Source organism: Halichoeres trimaculatus, unplaced genomic scaffold, assembly GCF_033239565.1.
Source record: "Halichoeres trimaculatus isolate MK-OKI-2021-1 unplaced genomic scaffold, fHalTri1.1 fHalTri1_scaffold_12, whole genome shotgun sequence".
NCBI classification, from domain to species: Eukaryota; Metazoa; Chordata; class Actinopteri; order Labriformes; family Labridae; genus Halichoeres; species Halichoeres trimaculatus.
Window position 1 is genome coordinate 20,941,590 of NW_027437190.1, and position 17,149 is coordinate 20,958,738.

General features: G+C 37.7%; 1 protein-coding gene across 1 annotated transcript; it reads left to right on the forward strand.

Moving 5' to 3' along the window:
- Positions 1–1,881: 1,881 nt before the first annotated feature.
- Positions 1,882–6,097, forward strand: LOC141800611 (C-reactive protein-like). The gene is made up of 4 exons (XM_074683273.1): positions 1,882–1,936; positions 2,404–2,506; positions 2,610–2,907; positions 5,846–6,097. Exons 1-4 carry the CDS (start codon positions 1,882–1,884, stop codon positions 6,095–6,097), a joined length of 708 nt encoding a protein of 235 aa, XP_074539374.1.
- Positions 6,098–17,149: the final 11,052 nt, after the last annotated feature.

A 17,149-nucleotide genomic window follows, 5' to 3' on the forward strand; every position in this document is an offset into this window, starting at 1 on the left:
ACACAAATCAAGCAGATCTCTTCACAGTGACCACCCAAGTTGTTTGGAAAAAATCATGTTAACACCTTAAACAGCAGTAAAAACCATGGCTTAAAAGTCAAAGAAATGAGGACAATAATGATTGATGACTGCTATTTACTGATTGACTCCTAATCAAATGTTGTGGAGTACATAATAAAAAAGTCAATCACTGACTGATAAGCTGCCATTGAACTAAACTGGAACAGCTTTATTGTACACCATCTAAGTGTTACTCAGTTTATACTTGAATATTATGCTAAAAGAAACCAATTGGTAAACAAAACCTAAAGCTAACATTGAGGGCAAAAATAACTCAAATTTTCTTGAAGTTAGCTCAGGAAAAAATTGAAAACTCTGAACTTGGAACAAATTCAAAACATACATTTTATCTGTACCCCAGCCCTGTCAACAACAATACTCTCAGCACAGTACAATGTGCAAGTTGGTCTTCAAAACTGCACAACAAGTTGTAAAAAGATCCTTAAGAATGAAAAACCATCAATGTCATGATAAAAGAGTTTCAAAAATGTTTTAACACTGACATCATGAAAAAACAGTGCTTAAAAATGACCACCAGTCATAATAAAAGAAAACCATTCAGCATCATGAAGTGCTGCAATTCAGACTTTTTCCTTTACAGTGAGTTTCTAAGCCTTCACTTTTTTTTGAATTGGAGTGAGGAATTTCAAGCTGAATTCTTTTTTTTTTTTTTTTTTTTTTTTACCCAAATTTTAGTCATCACACTGGAATTCTTTGAGAATTCACAAAATTAACCAAATCAAATCAAAATAAGCAAATTGATAACATAGAGCCACTGAAACTCATTTTTCAGTTCAGGATTAAGAGTAAATAACTGTAATATGGCAAACATAAATAATTATGTTCTCTACAACTTTCTTCTACTCTTTTATGAAGCAGTACATTTGCAAATTCATGAATAAAACCAAAAAATATATTTTAGAATAAAAGATATTGTTTGATTGAAGAGCTTACACATGCTGGTGGATAAATCATTACAGAGAAATAAAGATTTATACCGGCTATCAGCAATATACATATTTGTTAGTTTTTTGCAGTTGTGGCAAAGACTTTACACAAGGTGATAGTTTTATGGATTTTCCAGGTACCGTAGATAAAGCAAGGTATACACCTAATTTTTGCATTTAAAAAAAGTATAAAAAATCTGTGAAAGACGTCAATCAACCCAAACCCACAAATGTAGGACAGCTGGTTTCTGAGATCAAGGATGTCACTAGCCTAAAAAGAAACATATGTTAACCATGAATTTATGTTAATCATAAATGATTGTGCTACATTTAAATCCTTTGGAAAACAACAAACCTCGGTATGGGTTCAAGTTGGGGACATAAGCAAAGAAAAAAAAATACACCTAAACTGTATTTCCAGGTTTGTTTATCTCCTTTCTTGTGATTAAATTTTACAGTTGTGTATCTCTGTTGCACAACAGAGATACAGGCTTACGTAAACCTGTTCACAACGATTAGGCAATAGTACAAGTTACTGGAACTTGATACAAAAATTAAAGGTCAACAACTACAATGAGGAAGCAGCTGAGGGATAAAAGTCGCCACCTCAACAACTAACACAAAACACAATACACTGACACTGCTTTCAAGGTAAGGCAAAGGCATGATAGAAATAGAAAAACAGATCAAGGTATCTAAGAGTGCTGTATCATGTTCAAAGCCAATCTACTCAGATTTCATGTTGTAGCAGGGAGACTGACAGAAAAATAATATAAATAATTTGTAGTGTATCACTCTGGTTGTTAAAGTATTTGCAATCTACAAGTATTTGATTTATTCAATGTCATAAGGTTTGCATGTGTTTTTGTATTAGATGGCGTTGTTGATTCTACTGGCAATACTGACAGTATGTGCTGCTTTACCTCAAGGTAAAAAAAATGTATACTTTCAATGAAGGACATTGACATTTTATTCTCACCTTAATTTGAAAAAAAGAAAAAGTTTTGCATGCTAACATGAAGAAAAGTTTTTTTTTTTTTTTTTTTTTTTAATAAAATCAGTGATTAAAGCAACAATTTTAGTAAAACAAGTTGGATATTTGGTTTTCTTTGATACTCTGTATGAATGTGAAGGATGAAAACAAAACAAAAAAAAAAGTCAGTTGTTGAAAGGAAATCCAAGGTACAAGGTGAGGAGAAAGCAGACATAAGATAAGGAAACAAAGGCTATAAACTGAAACTGTGAAAATGAAGTTAACTGTAAACTGGTGTGCTTCTTGGGACATTAAAACTCAGACTTAATATTTTTCAATGTAATCATATCCTGGTGTTAATCTTCAATATGCCTTCATTCTTGCCTTAATATTTGACTTTGTGATTTTCTTTTTTTTTCTGAGATATGTCCGATAAAATGTTTACCCTCCCGCAAGAGTCTAACACAGCTTACGCTAGGCTGACAACTTCCAGACAGAGCTTGGGGGAAGTAACTGTCTGTTTGAGGTAAAACTGAAGTTTCTGCTTTCCTTTTATTTATTTCTTTATCTATTTTTTAAGAGAACTTCTGCTACATCACCATTACTGACCATGTCTTTGATCTCCACAGAACCTTCTCGGACCTGGCCAGAGATTTTTCCTTGTTCTCTTTAGCCACACCCACTATTTACAATGATTTCCTGATTTACAGAAGTGCGGAAAATAATGGAATAGAAATGTGGGTCAGGAATGAGCGTATGGCTTTTAGAGGACTGGACTTAAAGCCAAACACGTGGCACTCAGTCTGTTCCACATGGGACTCTGTATCTGGCCTGGTGCAAGTTTGGTTGGATGGAAAGCCCTCAGTAAGGAAGTACATCAGCTCTGGATCAAGCATCAGCGGGCCCATCATCATTATTTTGGGACAGGTAAACTTTTTTGAACAATTCTGGAAATATTGTAGTGTTTGCAGTTTTTATTTGTTGCTTTGGAAACCAACTTATTGGCTACGCTGCAAAAAAAAAAAAAAAAATGTTAAAAAAAACGGTAAAGGCACTGGCAGCAAAGTTTCCAGACAAGTACCGTAAAATTACAGTCGGATGATGCAGAAACATGAAACTACAATAAATAACTGTAAAACTGTAAAAATACACAACTAGATTTTACAGTCAAAATAAATTAAAACACAGTTTTAATGTAAAATAACACATACAATAAGTCAAAACATATTCAAATCAGATTACTTTAAGGTTAATTTCTGTAATTTTATAGTATAAATTATTTAATTCTAGGAAACAGTCAAATTAATCTACAGTAATTTCCTGTGAAAATACTATTTTTCCCATGTACAATGACAAATTTGTAACTAAAGATAAATGTTTTCAGATTTACAGTATTAATATGTAATTTTATAGAAAATACCACTATTAAACAGATCTTTCCTAAATTATTACCGCCAAATACCAATATAGTGACAATGCAAAGAGTTCTGCAGAAAAATACCGTTATTTTACAGTAAAATACTTTTTGTTGTGATGGTGTTTTGTAACCATGAGTGAGGGCACACAGAGGATAAAAGACTCTGCTGGACATTAAGGTATTGCATTGGGGGAACATGCTGCCTGTGCAACACTGCATGGACCGGCTGTGTAATTTAAATAATATAGTTATCAAAAATTGACCAATATAGCAAAGACCATCAACTCATCTCATTTATTAAAAACAAAACATAGAAATCACTGGGTACAGGGTCCGCACAAGGGAGCACAGACAGCCAGTCCACTCCATGGGGCACAGAGAGCAGGTCTACTGCCTGGGGTGGCTGTGGCTCAGTGGAAGAGTAGTCGCCTCTCAATCGTAAGGTCGGGGGTTTGATTCCAGCTCCTGCAGTCACATGCCAAAAAGTGTCAAGTGTCCTTGAGCAAGACACTGAACCATGAATTGCCCCCACTGTTGGTCAGTGGTGTGTGAATGGGTGTGAAGGCGCGAGATAAAAACTGATGGTTTCCAATGGGAAAATCCTCTACCATCAGTGTGTGAATGTGGTGCGTATGGATGGATTAGACTAGCAGTGTAAAGTGCTTTGGTGGTCTGAGAGACTATAAAAGCGCTAAATAAGTACTGCTATATAAGTCCATTTACCATTTGGTGCGCAGACAGCCAGTCCATTCCACTGGTCACAGACAGCCATTCTGCCCCCTGGAGCACAAACAGCTGGTCTGCTCCTTGGAGCACAGATAGCGGGTTCCTGCCGGGAAGCACAAACATGCTGTGCCCCTTGTCTCATATCTACAGTGTGTCCTCCTCACTCATGGTTACAAGCACTATCACAATAAAAATGACTGCTGTGAAATAAAAGGAAAATAGAAAAATTGAGAACAAAAACTGATGGAGGACAAAATGACCAGCAATGCATGAGAGGAAAGTGTTTATAGGAGAAGGGCAGTGTGTTTTGTTTTGTTTTGTTTTGTTTATTTCTAAATTTGTCTCTGATCAAAAAACAATTCATTCCTGTATTTTTACGTTTTTTTTTTTTTAACCTAGTTTTATGTTACAGTGTTTGCCTGTAATTTTACGGTATTTGTCTGGAAACTTTGCTGCCAGTGCTTTTACCGTTTTTTTTGTTTGTTTTTGTTTTTGTTTTTTACGGATTCTTATTTTTTGACAGTAAAATCCTGTATTTTTTTTCATTTATTTTGCATAGCTTTGCATTTTTACAGTGTTGCCTGTAGTTTTAAGGTATTTGTCTGGAAACTTTGCTGCCAGTGCTTTTACCTTTTTTTTTCTTTTAACAGTGAATTGCAACCGTCAGTGAGGATGGTACAGGGTTCAGATCTACGCTATTATTGGCATAATATCTAAAAAAAACATCCAGGATGTCATTTTACAGATAATTTCTGTGATTTTACAGTTTTATATAATTTTTTTGAAAAAAACAGAAAAATTACTTTAAAATCAATGGATAATAATAGTAAAATTCAGATTTTTGGGGGGGCTGTGTAAAATGAGTGAAAATATCTTTAAATCTACTAGCATTTTGTTGTTTTATAAGAAAATGGAAACATCTGTTAAAAATTACAGACCATTTCCTGTAAAATTTCCATAAAAATTGAAGATAGGCTTAACTATAGCGTGTACTATATAACCAATGGATGTAGCTAACAGAATACTACACATTTTTTGACCATAGTTGACCATAAGCTTCTCAGTCCATCTATGACTCATTTGTTAGCTTTTGGATGAGCTACCATACAGTAGTGTTCCTTACAAGCCTGATTCTTATTGTAGTGACTTGACTGGCTGACAAATTAAGTTGGGCCCTTAGACACACACGTGCTGGGCAGTCCTGTTTTGACCATGTGCCCCCCCCCCAAAAAAAAATAAAAAATAAAAAATAAAAAATAAAAAATGAAATCCAGCAGCATGGTTACATTGCTACAGAATTTAGAATTTTGAATTTCGAATATGAATTCTGGTTTACATCTCTTTTCAAATGTTGTAGTCTTGATTTTCTAGCCGTGTTTTTTTGGGGGGGGGGAAGCTGTGATATATTTGGGGTCCATCTCGAACATGGGCACTGGCACGTAGGCTTTCTTTGATGGCTGTGTTCATCTGGTGTCACTGACTTTGTGTTCTTTGCTTAAGTGTTGTTGCTGCAGTGCAACATCATCTAATAATCAGGGTCTTCCAGCAGTACCTGGGCCAGTATAGTGATCGGGAGTCTTTGGTGTACCCTAAATCTTTGCAGATTTTTAGGAGCAAGCTGCTAATGTGTGACATTTTGTTTGTAGTGAGTAAATGTTTAAATAATGTAAAAATACACTTACCCTGAATTAAATGTTTCCTAACCTTTTTAACTTTCTGCAGGACCAGGATTCTCATGGCGGCGGGTTTGTCACCAGTGAGTCATTTGTCGGCATGATGTCAGATGTCCACATGTGGGACTACACCATCTCTCCCTGTGAGATCAGACACTATACAGATAAACTATCCTTCACTCCAGGGAACGTGCTTGACTGGGGGGCGCTGTCATTCCAGACCAATGGAAGAGTTGTGATAGAGGATAAACAAAGGGACTGTTTCCAAGCTTCAACAGCAAACCTTTCAGTGAATCACTGATTAAACATTCAGACATGATTTCAGTATTGTGTTTCATTTTCTTCTTCATTGTTAAGTGTTGGATGATCTTGTTAAAATCATATTACTATATTCCTGCATGACAGAAAAAATAAATATCCAGGTGTATGTATCGTGGATAAATTAATGGTGAATTGGTTATGATATCCTCTTCTTAATAAACAGTTAACCCTCACTCACAAGTTTTGCTGTTAATTCATGTTGATGTGAGCCTTTCTAGCTGGACACACATAATCTAATTATGGGCTCTAAAGTAGCCTAAAGATGTGTGAAATTAAACATAAGCGAAAAAGATGACAATAAACTAGCATGTTTAACGGCTTTTCTGTAGGTTGCTACCTCTTAATTCCTTCCCCAGGCATTACTGGAATACATATACAGTATTCATACATCAACACACACAAACACACAGAGAACCTGAACTGCAGCACAGGCTTACATCAGCTGCAGTTCTTTGGTATTAGCAGAATAAAACAACACGAGAGGGTGGAAGGGATTGCAGATTGTGTGTGCAGATAATGATGTTAGACGCTAGATAACAGGATGTCTCTGACTAAATGTTCTGCTTGAGGCAGAAAAGCTGCTGCAGATTTCTCTTGTAGCATCAGACTGGTAGCGACAACCGCTCTGTCTTCCTCCCTGCCCTCCTCTGCATCTCGATCATCAGATTCATTTCTGCATTGAATGTATGATCTTTTCTTGGTTTTCCATACTGGCTGGAAAACCAAGCTTGCTCATTCCTGCTCAATCTCAGTCACATGTACTCCAGGCTGATCCTGAATCATAATCATTTAACAGAAGTGTTCACAGACTTTGTCCTAATGAATCCTATCCACAATGTACAATGAACCATGCCTGTAGGAACTTAGAGAAGTCCATGTGAATGAGTAAAAAAGTCAGCAGAATTTCTTCATTACCAAGTAGGGATAGGCAGGGGCAGGTTGACCCATTGGTTCACCCAGGCTGCAGCCTAGGGGCCCCAGGTGTGGAGGGGCCTTCTAATTGGTCAGGCTGTTTTTTGAAAATTCAAATACGTTGACTATCTAATCGACAGGTGGCCACATGGCCGCTCAACAATTTGTTTACTTGCGTCACAGCTGGATGCTGGTGCTGTCACTATAGTTACCAAGTCTGCTTTTTATCAGTGACCTTGAACTTTTTTTTTTTTTTTTTCCAAATTAGATCACTTGCAGATCTTGTCGCTTGCAGGTTGTGGGTTTTTGGGCTTGATTTCTTGCTCATTTGGGCTTGTTTTGTTGCCTGTATGATCGTGCCTGATCCTCAACATTTATTATTTTTCATTTGATCTAATCGTTTTTATCATTTCTATTTCACTAATTATTTTTTAAACAATGAAAATTCTATCATTTGTGTGTTCTGCCAATTTACTGCAAACAAAAATACATATTTATTCTGATACACAATGTGGTAAGTCACTTGTTGGGTTTGTTTCCTCAGAGCCGGTCGCTCTATTCTATAGTAAGATCTGGCAACACTGCCTGGAGTGTGCGCCTATGGGACAGTATGATATATAAGGGGGCCCCCATAGATAGCACAGCCTAGGGGCACATGACTACCTTAATCCTCAGGGGATGGGTACCAAATTAAGTAATTTCATAGGCATTGACGAAATTCTGTCTGCAGTACCAAGTTCAAGTTAAAACAGTACCATGTTTAAAAATCTAAATACATCCTTGAGAATCCAATCTGGAAATGAACACATTATTGCAAGTTATAAATTGAGAAATATGTAAATATGTTAATTGAAAAACTTGGACATTTTGTTTTTTAACAAATTTAATATTCACCACCACTTAAACACACAGAAAAGCACCAAAATTGGTACCGTTGAGTACCGAGACTGATTGCTAGGTACCGGGGATCGGTACCACATTGTTTCAAATGTGAAAGGTACCCATCCCTTTTATCAAGTGAATGGAGTGACGGCAACAGAGTTTAGAGTTATTTACTCTTACTCTTTAATGTTTGTATGACAGAAACTAGAACCATCCATCAGGCTGTCATGGAGTCATCTAAAAATTTCAGGAGAGAATATGTGAAAAGCTCTGACACAGTGTTTGCATATTTGGTCCATGTCCATGAACAACATTTATTAATGAATTCATTTATGTATGTATGTATGTATGTATGTATGTATGTATGTATGTATGTATGTATGTATGTATTTATTTATTTATTCATTTAGATTTGTACTGAAAGTGCCCAAAACCTTAATGTCAGAGGACTTCCCAACTTTGCTAGGTTACATTGATTGTTCCCCAGCCATCTATGGCCCTTAGAGTGTGCCCTGAATGCCCTCAGAAAGCTTCTTGATTGCTTTCATTTTTCAAAGTATACATAATTAAAATATACACACATAAACTATAAATATCAATAACATCAAAGTATGATACTGATAAGTGTGGGGTGTTCCAGAAGTTAAACTATTTCCTAGCCCTGAGCACTGAAAACTCTGCAGAAATAGATACTACTGCTAATACAATAAATACTGTTTATGTACACAGGCCACAGCCATCTGAAAAAAATAACTTTTAGAAGCATAAACTCATCAGACACTTGATAAAGAGCAAATCAAAGAATCTGTTCACCAGTCTGTCAGCATCATTATAACTATCACTGCCTTTATCATGCTTGCCAATTTCCTAAAAGGTGTTTTTAGTTTTGGCTAAACTCAGCACAATTTCTACAATACCTCTGTATCTACGAGGAAAATGACTACACCCTGATAGCTTCTTCTGGGTTTTTGTGCAGGTAAGCTGTCCATTATCATCCTCCCTACTCCTACTGTTTGAAGAGACATTTTTAAGCCATCCATGTCAAACCATTTTTTCCTCATGTCCGTGACTGTCATAATACAGCGCTGCTCTGATATCAGGTCTTTGACAGCTGTTGGAACGATTCTCTGGGCCCTCAAATACCAGCATGATGTCTGACAGCAGGATTTGATGCTAAACAGTGGGCCTTCTTTTTGCTCTGTGGCAACATTTTTATGGATGATAACAGGACAGGTAATCTCAACCTTTACCTAAAGATACATTTTTACGGCTGAAATTAGATACTTGATCTTTCCATGAGGGGTTTTTAGGTTGTTGGAAAATAGACCAGAACATCATTACATTGACTGACATTTTTTTATGAGTTATTCTTAGTTTCCGACACTGCTGTCAGGGGGCATGTTTCTGATGTAAGAACTGGAGACTGGATGCTGCTAAAGTGAACATAAAAATGGTTCTTCAACCCCTGACCTAGCTGTAGTTTGCTCCACATAACATGCTAGCTCAATGCTAGTGGTGCCCTTTCAATACCACAGCATGCTCTAAAGTCAAAACACTTTCAACCTTTAAATCAAAAACGATTAACACTCTTTGAGATAAACATGAGTGAGATTGAAGACATTGCCCTCTTTCCCTCTCTTCTGGCCTGTCTCTCTGTCCCTCATGTGCTCTACACCACCATCTCACTCTGTCTGAAAGCTCAGTCAAACTCTGACACTTTGTCGTCCCTGCTGAGTTGAGTGTGCTCTGTCTCGTCGTCTCGGTCTGATCCCTCTCCAGGGTTCATCCCTCTGGCTGATCTGATGCTGTTCTCCAGGAAACATTCGCTCTGAGCTGCTGACTTCTCCCTAGTCACTTTACTGGATTTCATCACAGCAGCGGAGAGAGGAGCGTGATGACTACATCGCTGAAGTCCTCTGCGGGGAGGATGTTATATTCGGCTGTAACTGTGCTGATGGGTTGCTTTTTGCCCCTGATGTTGATTGAGAGCATGGGATGTTGGACAATACACATTTTAGTGAGCTACAAAAATAGAATCAGCCATTTAAGAGTCCATCACTCTGACCAAACTGTGATATGAGTCTAAATCGTATACACCTTTAAAAAAAGGGTGGGGCTGGCAGTAGGTGCAAGTTGTTCATAGCTTGATGGGCAAGTCTCATTTAAAATCTTCAACAGGTCTAACTTATTAGGGTTTGGAATGTAATTGTTTTTTAATTACTACAGAGATATTTTAAAAGAATCAAACAAATTGTTACATGGCGTCTTTTACAAATGCACACTCTAATATACACACTGAGGCTGCCACAAAAACCAGTACCGACGATAACCACCTTCTTAAGACAATGAAATCTTGTTATCCTGCTATAAGTGAGCTGAACATAATACCAATAACATTGTGTTGCTTCGGGTTAGGGGTGGTAGTGGTTGTTTTCAGTGGCTGACACCTGCGGTACAGATAAGGACCAAGAGTAGAAGACAATTTGGTTGTCACCCAAATTTGTTTGCCAGCCAGCCAAGCTTTACTGCAGTGTATGGCTCCTAAGTTACGTCGAAGGAGATGACAAAGAAAATGCAATACTCCACCTGAACCTCCCAATAAAAGTTTCTCATCACTTATGATGTCATTATCATAAAAAAAAAGATGTGGTGTGTTTGAGAACACTCCAGTCTGCAGAAAATACAGAACAGTAACTGCAGAAGAGACAGAATGAAAAGCTAAAGACATGATCAGATGGGTGGACCACTTTGACATCTTATCAGAGTAGTTTGCTGTTTGTGGTCTCCGTACCTACACAAGACAGTAATTTAGATTCAAGTTGTCATTTATTGTTACCTTATTAAGTGATTGCCCTTTTTTTTTTCAATAATTGAGATTACAATTTCTCTTCAACCCCCTTCACTCATATTTTGGGTATGTTTTCTGAAAAAAAGATGAGAAGTAAAGCTAAAATTTCAACTAATGGATTAGGTTTATTAAAGATGCTATGGGGAGGATCTGTTTTGATTGCACTCCCTCGCCACCTTGTGGCCCGGAGTCTCTGCACACTGTTACTAAATTACTTTTAATGAGGTGTTTGTTTGTTTTGGAATTAAATGGAGGTTGGCTCAAAACATTTTTTTTTGTTTAAAACAACTTTTTGCTGAATATGACGTGCTGAGGTATCTATCAGTACAGTTATGTAGCACTACGGTTTGAAACGTGACATCAAACAAACATATTAGTCGGCTATATATTTGCCTGGTGCTCTGATGTATCTGTAGGCTAACATGACAACAAATAAACACTGTCATTTTGTAAGTAGTTTTGTAGCTGTCTATATTTAGCCCGGCTGGCATTCTGGTGCTTTAAGACATGTCCGTAATGTGTAACCTCAGCTAATCCTGGTTTTCTATGTCCTGCCAGTCATCTACCAAGCAGAGCTAATGTAACCTCTTTCTTAATTTTATTGACAGACTCTTAAGTTTGAACAGACCACTGCAGAATGACTGCTGCAAGTGGGTTGGAATGGACATTATCACAAACAGCTTAGCCCCCATGTTATAGAGTGATACAGCACGAGCTAAAGCTAATTAGCCTTTAGCTTGTGCACTGTCACTTTCCAGTTTAGCTTTCTTCTGCTTTTCTGTCCTTTTTTCCTCATTACTACAAAATTAATCACAGAAATTGTTTTTAGCGTTTCTCGAGTAAACTTCATCAGTCGGCCTGGTGTTATCATAGAGACCCAGACATGCTGTAGATCAGTCCACTCCTGGACGTCCCGAACTGGAAGCTAAGAAGTAGCAATTTAAAATAACCTGTAACCATCAATATCGGCGTCTATATAACTTAACTTTAAAGTGTGGATTACGATCGGTCATGTATCCAGACGTGAGACTTTTTCAAGATCACTTTCAAACTCCTCACAGCCCCTTTAAACTATTAAAGTTTTTATTAGAGTTTTTAATACATTTCATGACAACAATTTTATCAAGATATTTTTTGGGCCACTGTCAGGTGCAAGTCTAATCGTGAAATTCTGGGATTTAATCAGTAGATTAGACATATTTTGACATATTTGCTCATAATTATTTTGCTTTTGCTCCAAATGAAATGAAAACAAGTAGCAAGTGCTTTAAATCTACAAGATGATGTGCGTATATAAGAGTTCTTTCTGGTTGGTGCAAATGGCATGACTGAGGCAGCATGAATTGCATGTTTGAGCAAATTATACATGCAAATGACACAAAGTCTTAACATGTGACTGAAAAGACCAGGCGAATTAAGAGAGAAAACAAAGGATTTGGGTGTCTGATATGGGCAAATTAAGCAAGTAACATTTAGTGTAGTTATTGTACTAACTGTACTTGCAGAGCTAATAACAACAGCTGCCCAGTTTGGCCTTATTTCACAATAAACATCAGATAAAATGCAAAGAAGAAGTCAGAAATGATGAGTGCAAAAGTTTCTAAATTGGTATTGTACTGTAGGTGACAGCCACAATGAACAGCTAATATTTTACATTTTCCACTGGAAATATTTGGGATGAGTGATAAATTGACAATGAATTGAATGGAGTGAGTCATGTCTGTTTTGTTTAGAAACACTAATGATGCAGGATTAAATTGACAAAGAGAAAATAGTTGCAGTTATGTCAACAGGGGGCGCCAAGTTTGCTGCAAACCAAAAGTTCCTCACAGAGGCTTTGAGAGGCCCTCACTGACCTTGTCCCCATGAATATTGTTTTGTATTTGTAGAACAGAGCCAGTGCTATTTAACAAGAGTCTCACAAGACACCCAGTTTTTAAAACCTTCCCAGTGAAGTTTTCTTTTCTGAAGGAATTGTTACTTCTGCTCAAACCACTGAGCACTGCGGATGTTCAAGGCTACTTGTAAACCTTCAGGGACCTCAAAGATAAATTAGTCCGTATGGAAGAAGCTGCAGCAGTAACACTTCTCACCTTAAACACCTCTCTTTTGACATTCCTGCTGAATCAATTAAGTGTTATGTGCTGCGTGAGAACCCAGAAAAAGCCCCTTGTGATTTCCCAGCTTCTTCATGATGTAATGGAGGGCAACTTTTACCTCAACAGACTCAGAGTTTTGAGAGCTGGAGCATATTGTGAAAGTCTAATCCAGCGGACAATGAGGAACACTTGAGTCCCTTTGGATGCCATATGCCTTCTTGATTTCCTGAGCCACGGTGCTTGTACCTCATGCTGAGCCTGGATATGCAGTCTTAAGAGCAATCCAGAGGAGTTAAGGAGCGGGGTTTCTGATCTGTTCAAGAAGAACACTAGCATCAAATTTTCCTCAAAGATTTAGATTTTTTTAAAATCTGTTTTAGGAAACAAGACTCGATTCTCCCTTAAATCTTGAGAGCTTGAAACTTTTTTTTTTTTCATTTCAGAAGGGGGAGAGAACTCATTGGAAAAAAAAAAAAAGAAGAATACAGACCAAATCAATTTCGTAAGCGTTATCCCCTGAAAATCTTCAAAAAGTCCTCCTTTAGGACTGTTCTTTTTGAAACACTGTTTCCTAGTAAGCAGATTGCAACACACAATTTGAAGGTGGATTTAAAAGAATTCAATATTAAGAGGTAGGAAGAACGATTTCAACAAACTCTGGAGATATTACAGATTTGTTATCCAACAAACATAAGGGAGGAGTTCTGGGTGAACTCTTCATTAAATGTTCTTCATGGTTTGTATTTTTTTCTCACCACTGTTACAGCTATTTATTTCTACTCACAGAGAAGCGAGCCTTCATGGCTGGACACACATAATCTCATTACAGGCTTCATTGTAGCCTATAGGTGTGCAAAAATAGACGGGGTAGGAAATGATGAATGTAAACGAGTCTTTTTTCACAGCTTTCTCAATGTTGCTTCATCCTAATTCTTTCCAAAGGCGATATTGGAATCCTCTATCATATTTATATCAGTGCGTTCGTGCACACACACACACACACACACACACACACACACACACACACACACACACACACACACACACACACACACACACACACACACACACACACACACACACACACACACACACACACAATGAAACATGCAGAGCCCAGCAGCAGGAAATAGGCTAAAATCAACAGCGGTTCCTCTGTAATAAGAGAATAATACAACACGAGAGGGTGGAAGGGATTGCAGATTGTGCGTGCAGATAATGCTGTTAGATGCTAGATAACAGGATGTCTTTGACTAAATGATCTGCTCGGGGCGGGAAAGCTGCTGCTGATTTCTCTTGTAGCACCAGATCCTGTCGCAGAGACAGCTGCTCCATCCTCCTCTCTGCCCTCCACTGCATCTCATTTATCCGATTAGAGTTTCTGTATTCTTACATGAATTAACTCCACACCTGCCATTCTGCTTCTGTCCAGCAGCAGTCACTGCTGACTTCACAAACCTGTGCTTATCACCCAAACAAGTCACAGCCTATCCCACTGGCCCTTATCTGTTATCAGAGTTCACTGAGGGCAAACTTTCAATGTTGGCCCAATTTCAATCAACCAAGCCTGAGTACTTAACCCCAGCAGACTTTACTGACATCAAGTGTCAGCGTGTGTCCACGAGGGCTCCAGTGGATGTGAATGTGACGCAGTGCTGTGGCGTTACGGGAGAAAACAACTGCTGTTATAAAAAAAAGATTACACTTCTGTGAAGTGGTGTTTTGACACTGTAGTGCAAACAACTAGCCTGACAGTAAGAAAGGACATAAATGTTTCTCTCTGTGATGTGAAACACTGTAAAGCACTTTAAATAAAAAAAAAAAAACTTTTACAGTTGAGGTCGTTCCACATGTCACCACTGTCCTTACGAACTACTCACAGAATACTACAGGAAATTTTGAATTATCTACACTTAAGCCCTTCAGATATTTTATGATTTGACAATCACCTTTCAGAAATGCATGCATGCTATTGACTATTATGGTGGTACTTTTCCACTAATATCAAGTATAGGGATGCTCATATGCTGTCACAATGCTGTGTACCAGGATATGAAATTTACAAATGTTGGAACTAAAACTAATTCTTTTGATTTCAGTGGAATGATTGAATTGGGTTAAATTGGGTTTAGGAGTTAAGATGAGGAAATAAAATATCATTTACCACCCTTATGGTCAGCCAAATACTCCCTGGTAGTTGGTTCATTAACCAAAATTCCAGCATTAAAATTTAATCAAAATGTCATGTTAATTGTCTTTCTTTCTTCCTCACATATTTCAGAAATGACTAAATAAAGTTATAATGAAAATACTGACCAGCTTTTGAAGGTTGAGCCACTTAGTTACCTGCTATGTCATTTCCAAGTCTGATTTGAAAGGACAATATGGTTAAGTCTTGAAGACAGCTAATTGCTTTGATTTAACTTGAAAATATTCGATAATCCATCAGACAGCAGCTAATGCTGGCAAATGTTTATGCTAACATTAGCTATTAGCTTTTAGAATTCAGTTAAACTCACTGATGTACGATATAAAGTGAACGCCAAATAAGTTAATGTTTGTATGCTTTTTTTTTTCTATCCAGCGTACAGCTGACACTTTTTTTTTAGAGCAGCTGAATGCTTATATTAATTTTTGTCTGATGTTAGCTAATGGATTTCTAATATTGCTTTAGCCTTGCTTGAAATGATGTTCTTGAGATTCATACAACCACAACTTAAAGATGCTATGGGGAGGATCTGTTTTAATTGGGCTGCCTCGCCACCTTTTGACCTGGAGTCTCACTTAGACTGTCCTGATGACTTTGAGCGAGGTGTGTGTTTGTTTTGGAATTAAAAGGGGATCAGATGAAAAAAAATCTTTATTCATCTTGACAAACTTTGGCAACTTTTTACCGGATACAACGCGTCAAGGTTAGGTTTGTATAGGTTTGTATGTACAGTTATGTAGTGATACAGTTTGAAACCGTCACTGTATGCACCAACATATCTGTAGCCTGACGTGACAACAAGTAAATACTGTCAGTTTGCTAGTAGTTTAGTAGCTGTCTATATTTAGTGCAGATGGCAGTCTGGTGCTCTAAGACATGGCTAGAATGTGTAAGGTTAGTGAATCCTGGTTAGCTAAGTCCTGCCAGTCATCTACTAAGCAGAGCTAACGTAACCTCACTCTTCATTTTATTGATAGACTCTCAAGTTTGAACAGACCACTGCAGAATAAATGCTGACTGTGGGTTGGAATGAACATTATCACAAACAGTTTAGCTCCTGTTTTTGCCTTTAGCTCATGTCTTAGCCTTTAGCTCGTGCACTGTCACTATCCAGTTTAGCTGTCTTATGCTCTTCTGTCACTTTTCTGTCTGACAGCTAGGCCTGAGTGTCCACATCACAACAGAATTAATCACAGATATCGTTTTCAGCACAGAAAAACACAGATTTATCTTCCTACTTCTAAACTTTATCAGCTGGCATTGTGTTGTCTTGGACAGCCTGATTGGGTGGCAAAGAAGTAGCAGTTTAAAATATTCTATACTGGGGCTGATAATCTCATTTTAAACTGTGGATTACGATCAGACATGTATCTAGAAGGGAGACTTTTGCAGGATCACTTAGAAACTCTTCAAACCCCTTTTATAACACAACAAACTTCCACAATGAAGTTGGAGGGAAAACGGCATTGTGTATATTGTGACTATTGTGAATCCTCTCTTCAGCCTGTTGTGAGCTTAAACTTTATTTTTGACAGTAAAGACTGTTTCTAAAACACCTGTTCAGCCTCTGGAGTCTGCTTTTGGCTACAGAATCTCCAACCTGCTGTTAGCAATGGTGTGTGCGCCTCTCTGTGTGTAGACTCTGCATGTGGTAATATAATTAGCTTAACCTCACACTCCTTTGCATTCTGTTTGTTGCATTTGCAAGCACTTGAGTGAGTGTGTGAAAGTGCACATTTGCATGCCCTTGAGAGGCAGACAGGTGTGGGTTGCAGGGTATTTATGTTGCAAAAAAAGGAGATCAATAACATCCTGAAAAGAGAGCAACCTCAGGGATACAATTGCACGGCTAAAATGAGGAAGGGAGAAGAGAGCTGTTGCCTATGTTTATCAAAACAATGGATGTCAGCAGGGGATATCAATCTATTTTTCACCCTGTTCCGTGAGAAAGACAGCACGAACATTGCTTTTTTTTAAACTCTGAGGAAATAAACATTAAAAGCATTTATATCCATAGAGATCTGTCAATTTGGCTGAAATAGATTATACTTTTTTGTTTTGGTTGGCCATTGCACACTGAGA

Bases quoted from the DNA above. Each gene is read 5' to 3' on its own strand.
- LOC141800611 (XM_074683273.1), top strand. From the start codon at position 1,882: ATGGCGTTGTTGATTCTACTGGCAATACTGACAGTATGTGCTGCTTTA. The intron at 1,937-2,403 runs GTAAAAAAAATG...TTTTTTTCTGAG, and splicing joins ATGTGCTGCTTTACCTCAAG to ATATGTCCGATAAAATGTTT. The intron at 2,507-2,609 runs GTAAAACTGAAG...TGATCTCCACAG, and splicing joins GAAGTAACTGTCTGTTTGAG to AACCTTCTCGGACCTGGCCA.